At 35.9% G+C, this 21,212-nt stretch overlaps 2 protein-coding genes across 2 annotated transcripts; one reads left to right on the top strand and one right to left on the bottom strand.

Moving 5' to 3' along the window:
• The first annotated feature begins 657 nt into the window (after positions 1-657).
• LOC141667738 (CASP-like protein 1F1) lies at positions 658-1,913 on the top strand. The gene is made up of 3 exons (XM_074474344.1): positions 658-963; positions 1,066-1,186; positions 1,520-1,913. The coding sequence occupies exons 1-3, from the start codon at positions 758-760 to the stop codon at positions 1,751-1,753; spliced, it is 561 nt and encodes a 186-aa protein (XP_074330445.1). The 5' UTR covers positions 658-757; the 3' UTR covers positions 1,754-1,913.
• A 3,367-nt stretch (positions 1,914-5,280) lies between these two features.
• Positions 5,281-6,404, bottom strand: LOC141663716 (uncharacterized). Its single transcript, XM_074469516.1, has one exon. It carries the CDS (start codon positions 6,237-6,239, stop codon positions 5,559-5,561), a length of 681 nt encoding a protein of 226 aa, XP_074325617.1. The 5' UTR covers positions 6,240-6,404; the 3' UTR covers positions 5,281-5,558.
• Positions 6,405-21,212: the final 14,808 nt, after the last annotated feature.

The raw sequence follows: 21,212 nt of genomic DNA, 5'->3' as shown, positions 1-21,212 counted from the left end.
AAACAGTTGCCAAATCCCGAACTGGTATAATAATATCTGATTAATCCCTGTATGCCGGTCTCGGCCTATTAAATCCGGACTCCCGATATTTGTTGGTAAACAACCAACAATGCAAATACAAAGATAAGAATGTATTAAATTTGGATTTGCAGTATCTTTATTAAACTTTTAAGTTTTAACATTTGGACTTATTTTATTTTGAATTTAAAAAGTTTTTTAATGATGATATCATATTTAAATATTAAAAATTAAGAATATTTAAACAAAGATATTTTAACATCTCTCAAGATCCGATGGTATCAAATCCCAATTATTAGAAGATCTACAAAATTTGCGAGGCATCATATTTTTTTTTAATTTTAAAGAAATTTATAAGATATTGGTTTATGCGAGTAAAATATTAAAATGTAACATAAAATCCAAGAGATGTTATCGATATAGGTTTGGCTAATGTATGCAATTGTAGTTTAAATGATTGGGGCAAAGGGAATTCAAGAGGAGAGTCCATGCCCATATCCAACAACTTTATCAATAGGGTACCACTATTTTGTTCCCTTTTTCTCTTCATTTGAATTTTCAAAAACACCTTTTACATTTTTATTTACTTTTTTTTGTTGTTTAAAAATCTTGCAATTCAGCCTCATCATTGAATTATTTCTGTCCACCCCCTCTCTATAAATAAGTCACATAAACTCCCACAAATCAGAGACTCTGCTCTGCACTTGTCAACTCTGTTGTAAATATTTCACATATCAGAATGACCAACACTGGTGAGGAGCTAAAGAGCACAGAAATGATAGCAGTCAAAGTAGAAAAATTCACAAAAGCAGCTCAGATATCGTTGAGGTTCATGGCCATGGCAGTAACAGTAGCAGCTGCATCCATCGTTGTATCCAGCAAAGAAACTGTTGTTGTTTATGGTGTCACCGTTGATGCTAAATACAGTTATTCACCTTCTTATAAGTGAGTTCTAACTCTCCGATTCCATTTTTTGTTTCGAATAATTTAGAACCAACCCTCGACCTCTTGTTACCGACTCATTGTAACGTTATTTTTCTTGTGCAGGTTTTTTGCTGCAGCTAATCTCATTGCATGTTCGTTTTCGGCCATATCTCTACTCTTGTTTTACATCATGGGGAAGATTTCGAAATCAATCAACTATTTCTTCTTCTTCCTCCACGATGTGGTCAGTTTTATTTATACATCTTATAACTGGCATTGTGAGATTTTTATCGAAACGAACTAGCATTCTACCTCTGTTAAATTTCACACCAGACGCATTGTTATACTGCATTATTAATTTGTTATTAATAGAAAAAAAAACCTTATAATACCACAATGCGAAGAAGTGTGAACAAAATAACACAATTTGCAAAACAAAAGTGTAAAAATTTCGTACTTCACTAATAGGTGCATAAAACTTGTGACAGAGACATAATGTGTGTGCAGTTGCACCTGTTTGTAATGTATAAGGTTTTCAGTTTTGTTAATCAGTGATCATTGTGAAATTATATGTTAGGTTGTAATGACATTGTTGATGGCTGGATGTTCGGCTGCGACCGCGATGGGATACGTGGGAAAATACGGCAACAGTCACGCTGGGTGGATGCCAATTTGTGAATACTTCGACAAGTATTGCAGCAGGATCACTATCGCGGTCACACTTTCTTACATCGCCTTCTTCTTATATTTTTTCCTCACCCTACTCTCCGCTAGCAAGTCCAGAACCTCCACCACACAACTTAGTAAATGACTCAACTGACTATATATATATATATATATATATATCAGGATGTTCTCGTTTCAGTACTTAAGTGTATCACACATCGTTTGGTGCTGTATATTAACCGTACTGGGTTTGTAACAAAATGCTTCTTATGTGTCCTGCTATAGTCGATCAAATGTTTGGTCTGTGTTATGGTTTCGTATTTTTCTGTTTTTTTTTTATTTTAATTTGTGTAGCAGACAGCAGACTTCTATATCCTTCATTTGAACCTACAATTAATACTTTTGAGTGGTAAATTTCCAGAATCATTATACGTTCTTTGTCGTAAAAATTAATGAAATGGGAGTTAGTTGAGCATGTATATATCTGGGAAGTTGGGGGTAGTTGAGAGAAAAGTTAATGAAGTGAATACGAAGAAATAATCAAGGGTAGAGAGTAATAAAGACAGAATACGAGACTGCAATAAAGCAAGCCAAGCACACACATATGTAATAATCAAGCAGCAAGTGCAGAGGTGATTGATGAGATTTTGACGATTGCTTATAGCCATATAAGGACACTTTACTGTTATATTACCAGTGATACGCTTCCAGAGTAATGATCCATTCAATGCACCCTAGACACCCTATTATCACACATCCAAACAACCCTATGCTCTTTCCATATCTCACTCCCGAGTTTTCAAAAGTACGGTAAATATGTGTATGCTAAATAAAGTAGTTTCACTTGTATTTATAATTGTGTTCTCGACTTTTTAAAAGAAGTGAAAGCATGTGACAATAAATACAAATTTAATCAACTTTCATTCCAAAATTTTCACTTTTAAATTCTTATCAATTACTTACTCCCTTTTAAAAAAAACTCGGGAGTAAGACCTTAATTTGCATAAGCAATGTAAAATATGAAAGTTTTAGAAATCTGATATAATGTGTTGAAGTACCGAATATTATTTATAGAAAATCGGGAATCAATAAGAACGAATGAGCGGACAAATATCAATTATACTTTTTTCGAGGGAAGAGGCTTGGAATCAAATTTGTTCAAAATCAATATGATTCTTGCGGTCAGTTGTGAAGGAGAAACAACGATGGGTTGACTTGAAACTTGGAATAACGCAAAGAACTCGCAAGTTGGAAACATGTTTTAGTTTGGTTTATTGTTGATTATGGAAAGCAAGTCGCACCCTTTGCAATTGGTAAAGGTCAGGTATTTGTGTAATTCATTCTAACAACTTCATCATGCATTATGTGCACTTACATTGCACTTGCATTTTCGTGTGTCTCTCTTAATTCTATGCGTTGTAACATTTGATTAACACTGGTATGACCAGAATATGTTCTTTCCTATGGGAGGACTGTTCTTATTCTTAGAATCCATATCTCTTAATAATTATTCTACTTGCCTTATTATATATAGGGTTTTAACTTATTATATGAAAGCATGCAAAAAGATAAATATATTAACTGAAGAGATTTCTTGTATGGATGACAAGTGACATGTTTGGTAGCCAAGGATGACTTGCCTAGATCCCCATCCAAGATTAATAGGGCTACATTATGATATTGTGTTGCCACAATAAGCCCTGTTTAATGTGGTTTTTAGGCGTCATCCCTTTGGCTAATCTGACTGTTTCTTTCTTTCATGCTAGACCTTTTCTTCCATTCCTTACTTTAGGCCATCAGCATACATATTTTTCAAAAAATTGCCAAGCACAACACTTGGACACATATCATGTTGGTTGGAAGCTTTCAGAAGGGTCCGAATAACAAAGCTATACGAGTCCGGGTAAGCTTATAGCTAGACGCCTAGAGCTTTGTAAAGATTATGTTGACAGTCTAATTTTGGTTATTGTAATATTTCAAATTCAGGTTATCAGGACCATTAGGTCTTGATAGGAAATAAATTACTTTCCTCCTAATGGAAGTTGGAAGATGCTTAGTTAAACAGGCATCAAGGTAATACAATTCTGTTTTCTTCTTTTGCCCCTCCACTTATGTGAAGCTGTAAGAGTAGTGTTCATCGATTGGGTTGATTACAGCGGTGAGAATGTTTAGCGCGAGACAAGGTTAGCGCGGTCAGGTCCTCAGTGACGGTGTCTGGTAAGACAAGATGTAGCACTGTTTGGTTAATGTATATGTTTTAATCCCAAGGAATCAGAGAAGTTTTTAGCTTTTGTAAATGATACAATATAGATTTGTACTAACTAGGGTAGCCAACTAAATGGCTGTGATCTCACACCTTTAACGGTAAGTACGCCTGCAGCCAGTAATTTTGGCAAATGCTATCCTACTCATATCCATTCATCACTTAAAGAATGTGTTCAGTTGAGCAAATAGATTAGTTAAAGGTATAATTTCCAGATGGAATGAATTGAAATTTGAATGAAGAAATAAGAAGATTAGAGGTCGTACATAGTTGAAAAGATACCTAGAGGAATATTTGTTCTAAAAATGACATCAACTTGAATTGTATCTAACTGTATATAATCTGTGACTTAAACTAAAAGCGTTTGAGTGAACTTAACTAGACCAAAATAATCCCTTGTATCTCAGAAGTTTTAGGCAGGGTAAGAGGTTCGTAACTAAACTAATCCTTTGTGAGTCGTAAGTTTTAGGCAGGGTTAGAGGTACTCACGTACCCATTTCTAAGGGTGCAAATACAATTACCACAATTAACATTACAGGTATTCCATTATTCCTAAATTACTACCAATCTATTACTAAAATATTCAAAAATTACTACCAACATACTGGTAATATTTAGGTAAGCTAGTTCTTAAAATTGTTATGGTTATACATATACGACAAACCTATATTTAGCAAAAAAATGAAGCAATGTAAAATAATCTAGTACCCTTTGGCTAATCCAACTGTTTCTTTCTTTCATGCTAGACTTTTTCTTTCATTCCTTACTTTAGGCCATAAACATATATCTTTTTCAAAAAAAATCAGAGTCCAACACTTGGACACATATCGGGTTGACCACCAGCTAATTCGTGCCATCTAGTTCCACAGCAGGAAAGTGTCTATTCAACCTACTCAAAGAGTTGCTCTAACCAATTAAGTCCACCCGACTACAAAGCATAACATCAGAAATCTTACCAATGCCAACTGACAAGCCTTTTTTACATTATGAAAGTCTAGTTAGCCAGAAGTTAAATTTAAGGAAGCAGTAATCAATACATAATTGACTGGATTAACTTGAACAAAAATAGAGTTGATGACTGCCTTCTGAAAAATAACCATAAAACAAATCAAGTGCAATGCAGAGCACCATTAACTATGATAAGGGACATGGATACTACTAGAAGGAAAGATACGATAACAGTTACATATGAACCTATAAGTGGAAAGTATATAAATACGACTTGAATAGACTACAAATAGATACTCGTCACTTATTCATCCAAACTTATGCTACAACAACATTTTGACAATATTGAACCTCCCCTAAACCCCTACATGCTTATAAGAGAGAACAAATGGCATAACAAGCATAAAGTAAACATTTTCCACATGGTACATCCTAAATGCTAATTGAGCTAGAATAATCTAAAATGTTACTTCCTTCGCACATAATTAAACCTCAAACACTTTAGAAGGAAATTTAACATGAACAAAATTCTTTAACACTATGTTAGCAAGGTTACAACTATTTACCAAAACAGGACCATTAGGTAACATTAGATTCATAAATTCCATAACGAAATAAAAGACTAATAATAGGCTAAAATAAAAATACAGTAATACACTAGAAACTCAAACCAGTTCAGACATTCTGTCTTCCCTCGAATTCGTTCCCCTTCCATCCTGACTAACAAGTAACAAACAAGTCAAGAAAAGCTCTTCCCAAGCTTCTGAATCGAACAATATATCTTCCTTCTCGAACCAACCGCATTAATCCCCATATCCTTCAAATCCTCCAATGTCAACATTGGCAAAACCTCATCATCCACCTCATGAATTTCGAAAACTGGAGCGTACCGCCCTAATCCCAACTGATTCAACCAAACCCTAACACCATTTCTCTCCCCATTACAATTCCCCCAATTGCCCAAATTATCCAACGAATTCACACCACTATTCCCCTTCACCGGACTATCCGAATCTCCGAAATCCCTAAACCCTTCCCCATCCTCACCGCCACTCTCATCGCCTTTCGACACCCAATTCGACCTAATTCGCTTCGTGTTCCGCCTCTTGGACTTAGAATCCCTAACTTTCCAGCTCCCAATCGCCACACAATCCAAATTATCCTCTTTTTCGAACTCGGAGCCACTCAAATTCAATAAAGTTCGAGTCTTTGAAGATGAATTGGACTTATACGATGGTTTCCACTTGTTAGATCTTCGAAGATTGAGATGATGAGAGTCGTGAGATTGATCGCCGCCGATATCACCTAATCGGACGCTAGGTCGCCGTTGACGCTTTGCGCCGACGTTTTCGGTAGATGCGACGACTAGAGCGCCAGTCTCGCCGTTGATTTGGACGTCCGGTGGCTGTAATTCGGTCATTTCAAGGGTTCCGGTATGTTAAGATAAAGGTTGGTGTGTGTAGAGGGGGGAGTGTAGTTTGGATTTGAAAAGATGTTTGATTCGGTAATTATTTATTTGGATTCGGTAATTATTTTATTTGGATTTGTGTAAATTATTAGGAAATTGAAAGGTTATTTTTATGTTTACAAGGCCACCTGCCCAGGTTACTATTTTTATGTGTACCGAGGAGAACACAAAATAGGAAAAGTTTGCAATTTAAAAGAAAATAGGACAAGTTTGTAATATTTGTTTGAATTATGTGTTATATTTTAGATTCTAAATTATGTTATAGATATGATTATAATTTAGATAACGTAGTTCACAACTATTTTTATAAATTTAACTTGCAAATGTATTTGTAAAATAGTTTTAAAATTGTTAAATATATATTTTTATATTTTTTTAAAAGAATTTTTTTATAAAAAAATAAAAATCGGGTATTTATGAAATGCTCCTATTTCTTTGTAAAAAGTATTTTTAATCGGGTATGTATACTTCGCAATTGCTCTCTCCAGTTTATGTGAGAGTCTTTGTTTTTCTCTCCTTACTTTATAGTCTGTGAGAGGTGTTTTAATGGCGAGAATGGAGGAGATTGACGATCGACTGGGAGGTATGAATATAGATGATGAAGAGAATGAAGAAATCTTTTTTGAGGAGGGTCTTGAGGAAGTTTTAAACATATTTGATCTTTGTGTGGTAGGACGTTTTCTAACAGAGAAGAACATTAATGTTCGAGCGATGAAATCCAAATTAGTAGATGTATGGCGTCCAGCAAGGGGCATAAATATTAAGGAGCTTAAACCAGGGGTGTTCTTGTTCCAGTTCTTTCATGAGGATGATATGGCATGGGTTTTGAATGGAGGGCCATGGTCTTTCGATGGTGCCATGTTAGCTCTGGGGACGGTTCCACAAGGGGAGGATCCAGTTAGTGTCCCTTTAAATGAGATTAAAGTCTGGATACAACTTCATGGTTTGCCAGCGGGGTTTATGACGGAATCAGTTGGTAGAAAGCTGGGGAATTTCTTTGGGTCGTTTCTACTGTATGACCCAAACAATGACATGAGTATATGGAGAGAAAGTATGAGGCTAAGAATAGCTATTGATGTGAGGAAGCCTCTGAAGTGGAAGAAGAAAATATGCAAAAGGGATGGTTCTGAGTGCATAATTCAATGCAAGTATGAAAGGCTTGGAGATTTCTGCTTTATCTGTGGCCTTGTTACGCATACTGAACGATTATGCAGGGTTAAAATGAATTCCCAGAAGAGTGAGACTGGTTGTGAATGGGGAGGGTGGCTCAGGGCACCACCACGACGGGCGGCAATGAACGAGAAGAGTAAGTGGTTGCGTGATGAGCGGGACGTTGACTAGGGAGAAAAAGTCGGAAGGGATAACCACTATCAGGATTTTTCGGGCTTTCAAAAAGAGGGGGGAACTGTGAGAGCTGATAAGGGGCGGGATTGTAGGGTTAGTTTGAATGATGGAGCTATTATCTCGGTGACAGGTATGAGGAAAGATAAGACTAAAAGCAATGAGCCAATTTCAAATTTAAATGATACTGTTGGGCTTTCTACAGACGAATTGACTGGGCTTAATATTGAAGAACGGAAAAGAAGGCGTAGTGGGCCTAGCATTTCTGATAACATGGATATTGAGAATATTATTGGGGGTGTTCAAACTGAAGCTGTGTTTTCTAAAGTTGATTATACAGTTTCTTCTTCTACTATTTTGGCTGAGTCTGCAAAGCAGACTAGCCAGGCATTATGAAACTCTTAGGATGGAATTGTCGAGGACTTGGGAACCCTCGAGCAGTTCGTATGTTGAGTGACCTATTAAAGGCACGTAATCCTGATTTTGTTTTTTTGTCTGAAACTATTTCTGATGCTAGTAGAATTGAGAATCTCAGAGTTAAATTTGGTTTTAGTCAATGCTTCTCTGTGGACCGCGTAGGGAGGAGTGGTGGCTTAGCAATTTTCTGGAAAAGACATGTAGATTGTGAAATCTTAAGTTATTCGCAGAATCATGTGGATGTAGTTTTCAAAATTAATAATATGCATGACTGGAGGATGTCGTGTTTTTATGGTTTTCCTGAGAGGAGTAGACGTAGTGCTTCTTGGGATTTTATTCGAATGTTAGCTAACAAATCTCCGTTGCCGTGGTGCATATTTGGAGACTTTAATGATCTACTTAGTGTAACAGATAAAAAGGGGACAGTCCCCCATCCTTCTAGTTTATTGGATGGTTTTCGTGGGCTTATTGATGATTGTTCGCTTACTGAGTTGGGGTTGGAGGGTGGTAAATTTACTTGGGAAAGGGGTCGGGGTACGAGTGATTGGGTTAGAGAGAAATTGGATAGAGCTTTTGCAGAATATTCTTGGTGGCAGAAATTCCCTCTTTGTAATCTCTCTACTTGGCATGTAACTTATTCAGATCATGACCCGATTATGGTGGACTTATATAATGTGCCTCGTTCTATTAGAAAGTTCAGGTTCAAGTTTGAGAATGTTTGGTTGGAGGAGGCTAGTTTCCGGAAAGAGGTGACTGACTATTGGCTTGATTTACCTCCTGTGCATATCCTTCCAAAGTTAATATCGGTGTCTTCGTTTATGGCCAAATGGGGAAAGAACTTTTTTCACAAGTTCCGTGATAAAGTTAGAAAACAGAAAGAGGAGCTTGCAGATCTGGTGGATCGTACTGATGAAATGGGTGTGAGACAGTATTTTTTGGCAAGAGATAGGTTGAATGAGCTTCTGTTGAATGAGGAGGTCTACTGGAAACAGCGAGCTAAGTCGTTCTGGCTGGCTGAAGGTGACGACAATACAAAATTTTTCCACGCAACTGCTAGTGCGCGAAAGAAAACAAACCGTATTACTCATCTGGATACTGAGGATGGGCAAAGAGTTGAAAACCAGGAGGATATGTGTAAGATTGTGCATGAGTATTTTACCAGGATTTTTACTGGTTCTCAAAGTGATGACACGGGTCAGAATATAGTAGAAGAAAGGAGTGTGACAGCAGAGCAAAATAGAAGGCTGGTGGCAGATGTTTCGTTTGCAGAATTTAGTCTTGCTATTAAACAGATGCACCCTGACAAGGCGTCTGGACCAGACGGGCTCAACCCAGCGTTCTTTCAACAATTCTGGGCAATCTTGGGAAGAGAGGTGTACAACTGTTGTAAAGATTGGTTGAACACAAGTTCTTTTCCAGCTTACCTAAATGAGACTAATGTGGTGTTGATACCTAAAAAAGAAAATGCTTGCTGTATGAAGGATTTACGTCCGATTGCTCTTTGTAATGTTATTTATAAGATTCTGGCTAAGGTTCAGGCGAATCGTTTAAAAGCAGTGTTGCCGGGTTTGATTTCGGAGAATCAATCAGCTTTTGTTTCTGGGAGGAGTATATCTGATAATGTTCTAGTGGCGTTTGAAATTATTCATCATATGAATATGAAAAGAAGGGGTAGTGACGGGGAGGTGGCTCTAAAACTAGACATTAGTAAGGCGTACGACAGAGTGGATTGGGCGTTCTTAAAGAGGAGGTTACATCAGTTGGGCTTCTGTCAGAAATGGATTCAATGGATAATGATGTGTGTTACGACAGTTTCGTACAATTTTTGTCTAAATGGGGATGTCATTGGTCCAGTTTTTCCATCTAGAGGGTTACGTCAAGGGGATCCCTTGTCCCCGTATCTGTTCATTCTCTGCGTGGAAGGTTTGTCTAATTCTCTTAGTAATGCTGCATCAACTGGTGCTATTCATGGCATAAAAGTCACTCCAACTGCTCCTACTGTTACTCACTTGTTATTCGCGGATGATAGTTTTTTGTTTTTCGTGCTGATATTGAGGAAGTTTGTACTGTTAAAAGGCTGTTGAATGAATATGCGGAGGTCTCAGGGCAGTCTATTAATTATCAAAAATCTGGGATATTTTTTAGTGCCAATATTAGCAGTGAAACTCGAGGTGGGATTTCTGAGGTATTGGAGGTGCATAATGACCTCAGAGAAGGGAAGTATCTGGGCTTGCCTTCATTGGTGGGTCGCTCAAAGAAACGTGTGTTTGGTTTTGTAAAGGACAAGGTTTGGAGGAGAATTCAAGGTTGGCAAGCTAAGCCAATTTCGCGTGCTGGAAAGGTGGTGTTGATAAAGAACGTAGCACAGTCTACTCCTTCCTACTGTATGTCATGTTTCCTCTTGCCCAAGTCTTTTTGTCAGGAATTGGAGAGGATGTTGAATAAGTATTGGTGGAACTCGGGGTCTGGGGACAGGAAGGGGCTTAATTGGGTGTCTTGGGAAGGTATGAGTATGTCTAAGAGCAAAGGTGGGTTAGGTTTTCGGAGCCTTTATGGTTATAACATTGCTTTGATTGGAAAGTTGTGCTGGAATTTTTTGACTAATCCAAATTCACTGGTTGCTAGAGTCTTTAAGGCTCGGTACTATCCAAATTCAAGTTTGCTCAATGCAGGTGGAGTTTCTGGGGCGAGTTTTATCTGGTCAGGCATTCTGACAGCTAAAGATGAGCTTAAAGAGGGTTTCACGTGGATTCTGGGGGATGGTAAATCGATTCAAGCAAACTCGGATCCTTGGCTTAAGCAAAAACCAAGTTTCTGTGTTGATTCTAATATCGTGAACAATATGGGAAATGCTACGGTTTCGACTCTTTTTGTTCCGGGAACAAAGACTTGGGATAGTTTGAAGATTCGAGCAAGTTTTAGTAATGAAGATGCTGAACATATCCTGGCATTGCAGATTCCTCAATTAGATGTTGGTGACAGGTTGGCATGGTGTAAAACGTCTAATGGTAAATATAATGTCAAAACAGGATATCACCTCTGGCATAGTAAGAATGTTGGTGTGCAACGAGTTACTCAGTCCACAGGGTGGTGTAAGTTATGGAGAATTTCGTTACCACATAAGGTTAAGGTTTTTCTGTGGAGGTTTTGTCGCAATAACGTCCCAGTTCGAAATCGTTTAAGGTTAAAAGGGGTTGTTGTCCCTATTATCTGCCCGATGTGTGATATTGATATAGAGCACCTGGGTCATGTATTTTTTGATTGCGTGTTTGCTCGTCAATGTTGGCATTACACTGGTATGGTGTACGATATGTCTAATATGGAAGATGTTTCAGATTGGCTGCTTCAAAAATTAATACTGCTGCTATTGATGAGGTGGTGAGGATTGCTAAAGTCCTGTGGGGTGTGTGGTTTTTCCGTAATAAAAAGGTCTGGGAGCAGAAGGTCGTTGGGCATGCTTTGGCTATGGATTGGAGCAATAATTTTTTTACAGAATGGAGTACCGCAATGAACAATAGGAGGGGTAGACAGGAAATGGGGTCTGCTAGTGACTGTCACTATCCACAGAAGTGGAAACCTCCATATGTGGGTCGCCTGAAGCTTAATGTCGATGCTTCTGTTCATGTCAATGCTGCAGATTTTTCGATTGGACTTATATTACGTGATCATATGGGTCAGTTTGTTGCAGGAAAGGTTAAGTGTATTGCTCGTTCTGGGAATGTCCTGGAGGCAGAGGCAACTGCTATTTTAGAAGGGCTTAAGTGGATTGTTGATATGAATTACAGGAACGTTGAGGTAGAATCTGATTCTCTTGTCTCTGTGAAGGCTATTCAGAATGGTAGCGAGAATTTTCTTGAAGTGGGTCATTTGTTTGAGGATTGTCGAGCTTACTTTAAATCTAGGGGCGATCTTTCAATATCTTTTGTTAAAAGACAGGCAAATAAAGTAGCGCATTTAGCAGCTAGGTTCCCTTGTTTGCCAGATTGTCAAAACATATTCTTGTCTCCTCCTTCTATCTTGTTGGAGACCTTATGTATGATGTTTCTTCTTAATGTAAGTTTGTTTCTTTGTTTCAAAAAAAACATAAACTATTTTTATGATAATGATATCTAATATTTTTTTTAATAAAATATGGCAATGTAACATTTAAAAGGGTAACATTTTGTGTTAAATGGCACCAAATAACGAATGCACGACAGAAGTATTGCTTTAAAAATTAAGATAGTAATAAGATTTATGCCATGGATCTACTTTCTATTATAATTTTTATAGCAAAGAATATACTGAAAGTAATATTTCATGAAATACTTCACCAAAATTTTTGCAATCTTTATATTAATAGAAAGTAGTTGATAAATAATTTCTATTTTTTTTATTAAATAACGTGATTAATACATCACGAATTTTAATTCTAGAACACATAAATATATACGTAATTCCATATTATCATTAAAATAATTACCAACTACCTATATGACAATTTTTTTAAAAATTTAAGTTTTTAGCATTTTTTCGAACCTTTTACCAGGTACATATTTGCAGTATAAAAATATTCACTTTGTAATTATATTTTATAATTTCTATTAAATATCATTTTCATGTAATTCACGGCAAACCCACGTGAGATTTATTAACAATATTTGTAGTGCTTAAATATAAGACAAATCAAGTTTCAATAAATCCATAATTCGTTCTATTTATTCTTGAGTTTTAACAATTTGTTTTACATACTTATTCTATTTGTAGTTCACTAGTCTATCCTTGAGTCGTAAATATATTCATTATTTTGTATTTATTTTTCATATAATTTTTTATATATTATTCCCGCTAGAATTCAATAGCTTCCTACTGATGTTTAACAATTCAATTTTGAATTAAAAATATTTAACATTTTATATATCATATATACATATAATTTAACAAAACAATATTCAAATATATAATGTATATGTTCAACATTATTAAACCACTTGTCCAACGCAATTATTTCCTCTCTCTAGAATTTCTTAGTCCATCATTAGGATACATAAATAATTATTTTTTTCAAAAATAATAATTTTGTTTACATATCATTTATTTGATAGACCACTGTTGTGGCTAGAAACATCCATTTATAATTAATCATTCTAATTATATATCCATATATATATCATTGTAATATTGAAATAAACCATGTAACTTAAAGATATTAAATACGTGTTTCAAAATTACCAAACCATATGTTCAACGTACATGTTACATTCGAGATTTAACGGTTCACCTTTAGTTATAAAATACATATATATATATATATATTTTTTTTTTTGCTAAATAAAATACATATATATATTTAACAAAGTTAAAATATTTGTTACTTATTTATTCAATAAAGCTAAAATATTTGTTCAACAAACATATTTTCTCAAATTGATGTGAATAATTAAGATTACTATGTAAATTCAATCCTTATATATATATATATATATATATATATATATATTAGAAGAACATGAACATAATATTTGTGAGACTTTTGGTTTTTAGTGAAATGAGAGATTTATATCAATATGTATTTAGTGTTGGTAATCATACATTTTGTGACTGCCTCACCCGGGTCAGGAGTTAACTTCACAAATAATAATAACAACGAACATAATATAATCCAACTCAATATTAATACACAAACACGACCCCCTTCTTCCCAAAATCTTTGCCAGGTTTAAATATGACTTAGACTACAACTATTACAAAACCAAACTTATTTAACAAATCTGACACACTAACTTATTACAACAACTCAACAGACCACATCTAATATGACACAACTATCTTAGAGGAGTCTGACACGGGAGGAATTGGAACTCTCACCTGACTACCACGGAGAGGTCTCCTAGGCATCTGCAATGTATATATATATACAAAATATTTTACAAGGGAGAGCAATCAATTGCTCAGCAGTACCAATATATGAATAACAAGTAAAACATGTATGATAAACGGTTATAGGAACTGAAATCATAGCTTGTTTACAAAAACAAGTAAAACAGTTATAAACTGGATATCAACAACTAGCATACTCTATAAAACATAACATCAGTCGTGTGCTGTGTAAATACCAAAGTCCAATTTTAGCATGCTATTTTCATTTCAAATCATCTGTTTCATTACAGGAACCACAAAACCATCTTTCCTGTTACGGGGACCACAAAACCACAATCAGATATATATTGGACGAATTCTAGGAATAGCTGATCAGTCTATCCCACCACAAACCTGTTCCAAAACTCATAGATTAGCTATGTCTCTGCCACACTGGACTAAGCAGTTCAAATAGGGCGCGCAGACGACTTAGCCACTTACGCTAACCTGCTGGGCCGTTACGGGCCTCTTACGCAACCATCCAATATCTGATCCATTTTATCCAGTTTTCAAAAACCACTTATACCTATCTCTTTTCAAAACAATTCTATCACAACACACTTTCCGAAACCTTTTTAATTTTATTCACAATTTAGAGATAGGCATTTTCAGAAGTTACTTTTTCCCAAAACATAATTTTAACAAAATATTTTTAAACACATGGGATACGTAACTTAAAACATTTTATTCCACCGCACAATTTAAATCAACAGTTATTTATATATTACTGAACCGTAAAAGATTTCTTCAGGGGTACTTGCCTTGCAAAGCTTTATAACTATTACTGGTTGACTTTGGACCGACTTGGACGCTCGGGCTTTATCGTCTAATTATTAGACTATCCTGGATCCGACTTCAACACTCAGGTCCTTCAATTGGAACCTTGTTGAGCTTGTCGACTGACCACTAGGCTACCTTTAGTCCGACGTCTACCTTCGGATCTTTTGATTAAAACCTACAGAGTCGAAATATCCTATGTTAGACGACCAGTTATTCTTGACATATCATCGCTAACAGTTCTACCCAAACGATATCAAACCTCGACTCGTAATTATACGTATTATTGTAATACACATAACAATCAGGGTTCATGTCCTCAAAATTCGGTTCGGTATTTATTCTCAAAGAATACATATACCCGTCATTTTTGGAAAATTGGGTTATTGGATATTTTTTCAAAATATTCACCACAACATGCAATCAGATTTCGTATAATATAAATATATATCTTCGATCGACGTTTCCGATAATTACAGGATACGTTCCCGTATTCCTGAAATTAATTTTTCGGTAATCGGCCAACATCTCCTTTATTTATCGGACTACCCGTCGAAACATAATCGACGCAATTTCGCAACAACACAATCCAAATTAATTATGCAATTACCGATTAAATAATTATAACCACTAATTACACTTCGCACTAATTATACAAAATAATGTTTTTAATAATTATAGGACTCAGAATAATTCATCACCGTCCACCGTCGGATCGCCGAGACTCAACGCCGACGGCGGTAAATTTATCGGTGCCTAATTCGGGTTTCCATACAAATTCCACCGATTCAAGTTAATCTTCGCACGAAAAATCTTTATTTCACGAATATTTATTCAATAAATTCCTGCAGAAAATAAAATAAAATAATAGTAAAAATCCCAATCAGCTAACAACACGCGCCCACACGCACCAACAGAAAAGAAAGGAAGAATGGAGCACGGCCAAGAAGCTCAACGACGGCAACAACACAGGCACAACACACACACACACATACATACATACAAACACACACGCGCACATACATACATACATACATACATACACACACAGAGTATCACACACACACGAATACATATATACACACAAGTATATATATAACCAAACGGAAGCCACCAAGCCACACCAGAATCGGGCGGCGGCTAATTACCGGAAAAAGGAAGGAACAGGCGACGGGAACCGAGGAAGGAAAAGAAGAAAGAAAGAGGAGAGTAGAGAGAGAAGAGAGATTCCGAGAGAGAGGGATAGAGATTAGGAAGAAAAGGAAAAGAATTTGGTTAAACAAAATATTTTGCTGCCACGTACAAAACAAAAGGGACACGCAGCAAATACATAGCCCGGGAGTCAAACACGTGTCCTGCAACCTGATTTTTGATCCGCGATCGCAATTTAACGAACAAACTTACGGGTAGAATTAACCCAAAAAATTTCCAAACTAGTTCTAAAATTATCGAAATAATTAAAAACTAATAAAATAAAATTTCTAAATTTTTTAAGTCATTTTTGAATCGCACAACATACCCGCATTTTACAATTTAACGAACAAACATGCGGGTGAATATAATCCAAAAAATCTTCGAAATAATTTTAAAATTCTTGAAATATTTAAAACTTAAGAAAATTTGAATTTTATAATTTTTGATACATCCAGTGAAATTTAATATCGAATTTACACTTTAATATAATCAGAAAATCATTTAGGAGTAAATGATTGATGAAATGTTATTTTCTAAATTTTATAAAATTTTAAAAATAATTAATAAAATTATAAAGAAATAAAAATATTTTATAGAGAATCTCAATATTTATAGAAATAAGTTCTCCATAAAATCACTTTTAAAAGTGAAAATAGACCAATACGACTTAACAATTGATCACACAATTAATCCTCGCACAGCACGGAGTCACATACAGTTAATAATAAATACCACACACTGGTGACATAACCATAACATACTTTATTTATTTATTTAATAATTACACTTTTAATTATACAAAAATATGAGTCGTTATAACCTTCACCGTTAAAAAGATTCTGTCCTCAGAATCTTACCTAACCAAATAAGTGAGGATATTTGTCAAGCATATATAACTCTAACTCCCAGGTAGACTCTTCTACTCGAGAATTTCTCCACAGTATTTTCACAATGGGAATTGACTTATCCTAAGGACTCGCTTTTTACGATCTAGAATCAGGATTGGCCGTTCCATGTAGGACAAATCTGGCTGAAGTTTGATTGGCTCATACTCAATGACTTGGTTTGAATCAGGAATATATCGCTTCAACATAGATAAGTGGAACATGTTATGGATATGCTGCAGCTGCGGCGGCAGCGCCAACTCATAGGCAACTTTACCTACCTTTCTCAATACCTCGAACGGTCCGATATACCTAGGACTCAGCTGGCCTTTCTATCCGAATCTAACCAATCCTTTCCAAGGTGATACTTTCAACAATATCAATGATCATATTTCCATATCCATATTCTTTCGATGCAAGTCTGCGTTCTTTGTCTGTCTATCCCGAGCTGCTTCTAATCTTTTCCAAATCAACACCACTGCGTCCTTGGTTAGCTGAACTAACTCAAGACCTAACAACTTCTTTTCTCCCACTCCATCCCAATAAAGCGGGGACCTACACTTACATCCATACAAGGCTTTGTAGGGTGACATTCCTATACTGGAATAATAACTATTATTGTAGGAAAACTCAATCAATGGTAAATGATCATCCCAGTTTCCTTTAAAATCCAAAGCACATACTCTCAACATATCTTCTATCGTCTGAATCGTCCTCTTACTTTGCCCATCTGTCTAGGATGATAGGCGGTAAACATCTTCAACTTTATGCCCAAACATTCCTGGAATCTCGTCCAAAACCTTCAATTAAATCTTAGATCTCGATCAGACACAATTGAAACAAGGACTCCATGCTTGGTCACAATTTCATCCAAATACATCTTAACTAGCTTATCCAAAGAATATATTTCGTTGATCGGGAGGAAATGTGCCGATTTAGTCAACCTATCAATAATTACTCAAATAACATCATGATTCGATTTGGTCCTTGGTGATCTTACTACAAAATCCATTGTAATTTCTTCCCCATTCCACTGTGGAATCTCTAGGGGTTGTAACAATCCACTTAGCCTTTGATGTTCTGCTTTTACCGTTTGGCATGTGTGACATTTACTAACCCACTCAGCTATTTCCTTTTTCATTCTTGGCCACCCAAAAGTTCTCCTTTAGATCTCGGTACATCTTAGTGCTTCCAGGGTGGATAGAAAACCTAAAATTGTGGGCTTCCCAATATATCTCATTTTTCAGTTTAATCACATTGGAATCCGTGCTCTAGAGGAAAAAAAAATCCAAACATACCTCTGTTGTCCTTTTTGGGTACAAATTTCCTCTCCAGTTAAACTATCTAATCCTTAATACATTACCTCCTCCAGACACTGATTAATCTTTTACATTAACTCTGGCTGGAAAGTAATCTCATATAATTGCTCCTCATCATCTTCTGGTACTCGTATTTAAATCTGTTACTTTTCCAATTCCTCCGCCAACTCCACAGCGATCTTAATCACATTCAATCTTTCTTTTTCTACTCAAGGCATCTGTCACTACATTGACCTTGCCTGGGTGGTAATAATAGAACAATCGGAATCCTTAATCAATTCCAACCATAATTCATATCTTAAACTTAGCACACAGTTACTTCTTTCCCAATCTTCGGAGAGAAATCTCCAGGTGTTCGGCATGTTCTTCCTTAGTCCTTGAATGGATGAGGATGTTATCATGAAATACAATTATAACTTATCCAAGTACTCCTTATACACTCCGTTCATTAAACCTATAAACCGACTGGTACGTTTGTTAATCCAATTGGCAACATTAGAAACTCGTAATGTCCATATCTAGTTTTGAACACAGTCTTTGGTATGTCTTCAGGTTTAATCTTCAACTGATGATACTTCGATCTTAGGTCAATCTTCGAGAAATAACACGCTTCCTTAAGCTGGTCAAATAAATCATCAATTATGGGTAGGGGATACTTATTCTTGATGATCAACTCATTTAACTCTTGTTAATCAATACATTACCTCATACTTCTGTCCTTCTCCTTACAAACAACACTGGGCATCCCACTGAGATACACTTAGCCTAATCACTTCCTTGTCCAACAATTTCTGAAATTGCTGAGCTAATTTCTTTATCTCTGGTGGCTATACAATACAGAACCCTTAAAACTGGTTCTGCCCTGGGTACTAAATCAATGGAAATTTCTACTTTAAGGTCTAGGGTAGTCCTGGTAATTCATCTGGAGAGACTTTTGGGAATTCATCTACTACCAAATTCCCTCCAACTTAGGTGCTTCCTTCTTAATATCCATTACCTGAGTTAGCTATGCCTTACATTCTTATCTTAATAACTTCTTTACTTGTATGATTGATAGAAACTTCTTATTTTGCTTCTGCCCTTGGAAACTCACCCTAATACCAACTCCCATAAATATTACCATTTGCTTCTTCTAAAAATCAATCTTTGCCTTATGACGGGACAACCAATCTATTCCTAAGATTATATTAATTTCTCATAACTCAAAAGGTATTAGGTTGCAAAAGAATGTATTATGATTTCCGTAGGGCATCTAGGACATAATTGATTTACTGGTACTTAATCTTGATTATCCACTTCAATAAGTAAGGGTTCATTTAAATATTCCAACATCAAATCCATTCTACCCACATATAAATAACTTAGACACTCCAGAGTCAATCAATACTTTAATAGGTATGAAATTAAAGAGGAGTGTACCTGCGACCATATCAAAATCCTGAGCAGTTGATCTTTTAGTCATCTCAAAAGTCCTAGCCTTGGGTGTACTGGATGTTAGGCCTTTCAATGCACTACCTCCCATATTATCTTGAGAAACACTCCTACAGTTCTTGGAAAAATGTTCTACCTTGCCACAATTATAACAGGTGACTCCTGGATTTTCCACTTTACATTCCAACGCATAGTGTCCTTTCTGTCCACACATGAAACATTCAATATTTGCTTTGCACACTCCACCATGCATTTTACCACATTGCTTACACTCTGATATTGGTGGCCTAACCGACTTGACTTGGTGAAAACTGATTGAGGTGTTACTAGGCTTGTTCTGAGAAAACTTTGTTTTCTAAGTCCCTTATCTCTATTATTTCCAAACTTTTTTATGAAACTTCTAACTAGACCCAACCTGACCTTATTTTTCTTCCTCATTATCTATTTTTCGCTTCTTACCTTCTTTTTTCTTTGGCGGCTAGCTTGTGATCACTCTATTACCATGACTTCCTGAACATCGAGGTATAGGTCTTTAGTTGTAAAATTACAACTCCACTCCGAATTTCTGGTTTCAATCCCTGTTGAAACCTCTTTGCTTTCTGAGCTTCAAAGTTTATATAATCTAGCACAAATATAGCTAATTCTGTAAACTTAGCCTCATACTATGCTACACTTCTTTCGCATTGCTTCAATTCTAAAAACTTAATCTCCATATGATTTCGCCGATAGTCAGGGAAACATTTTTCTAAAAATAACTCTGTAAACCTAGCTCATGGAATGAGACCTTCTCCTTCTAATACCCTGGTTGACTCCCCACCAGTAATTTGCTTCATTTTTCAAGAAATGGCTTGCATAATCGGTCTTAAGATTATCGCTTACTTGGATGAGGTTGAAAGCTTTATCTATTTCTTTTAACCATGCTCCGACAGCTACTAGATCAGGCTCCTCATTACAACAACAATTGATTATCTTCTCAGAACTACTCAAATACAATAGCTAAACTAATCCGATATACAACAAAACTTGGCTGACTATATCAGCCACAAACTACATAGAGCAAACTGGTAAACCAAGTCAAACTTAAGGAACTCTGGACTCTACTAGGCACACTAGTCTGAGTTTCAACCAACCATTCTTCTAAAGGCGATCTCCTATCACCTACAAGTGACTCGTCCATCATTGAATTAAAATTTCTAAAGCTGCAACCTTCACCATTGGATCCTAAATCCTCTCTGTTATCTTCATTATTGAAATAGCAACATGATATAGAACTTTTCTTCCTTTTGACAGTAAACTTTTTTTGCTTCTTATAACTAGGACTGTCTAACTACAGAGGTTATTGATGAATTCATTGCCATGGAATATCGAATAAAATTTCAAAATCAAGGAATCACTCATAAAAGGAGGAAAAGTGAAGAATATGTAGATATGAATGAGAGCAACCATACAAATACATGAGATGGCCAGTCTTAGTACCGTATAGTTTACAATACATAATTCGGTGGCGTCCCACCAGACTTTTTATCACACAGACAAATAGTCAAATCATATGCATTATTTGCCCCAATGAACTGATAGTTTATTAAGGAAAGAAACAATGTTTAAATAGAAAATTTATTGGTAGGGAGGAGAATCTGGATCATGATAAAATCAACACAACCTTG

Source organism: Apium graveolens, chromosome 6 (genome assembly GCF_009905375.1).
Source record: "Apium graveolens cultivar Ventura chromosome 6, ASM990537v1, whole genome shotgun sequence".
Lineage (NCBI taxonomy): Eukaryota > Viridiplantae > Streptophyta > Magnoliopsida > Apiales > Apiaceae > Apium > Apium graveolens.
Note: the sequence above shows the minus strand (reverse complement) of the source record. Positions and strands in the feature narration are given on the sequence as shown.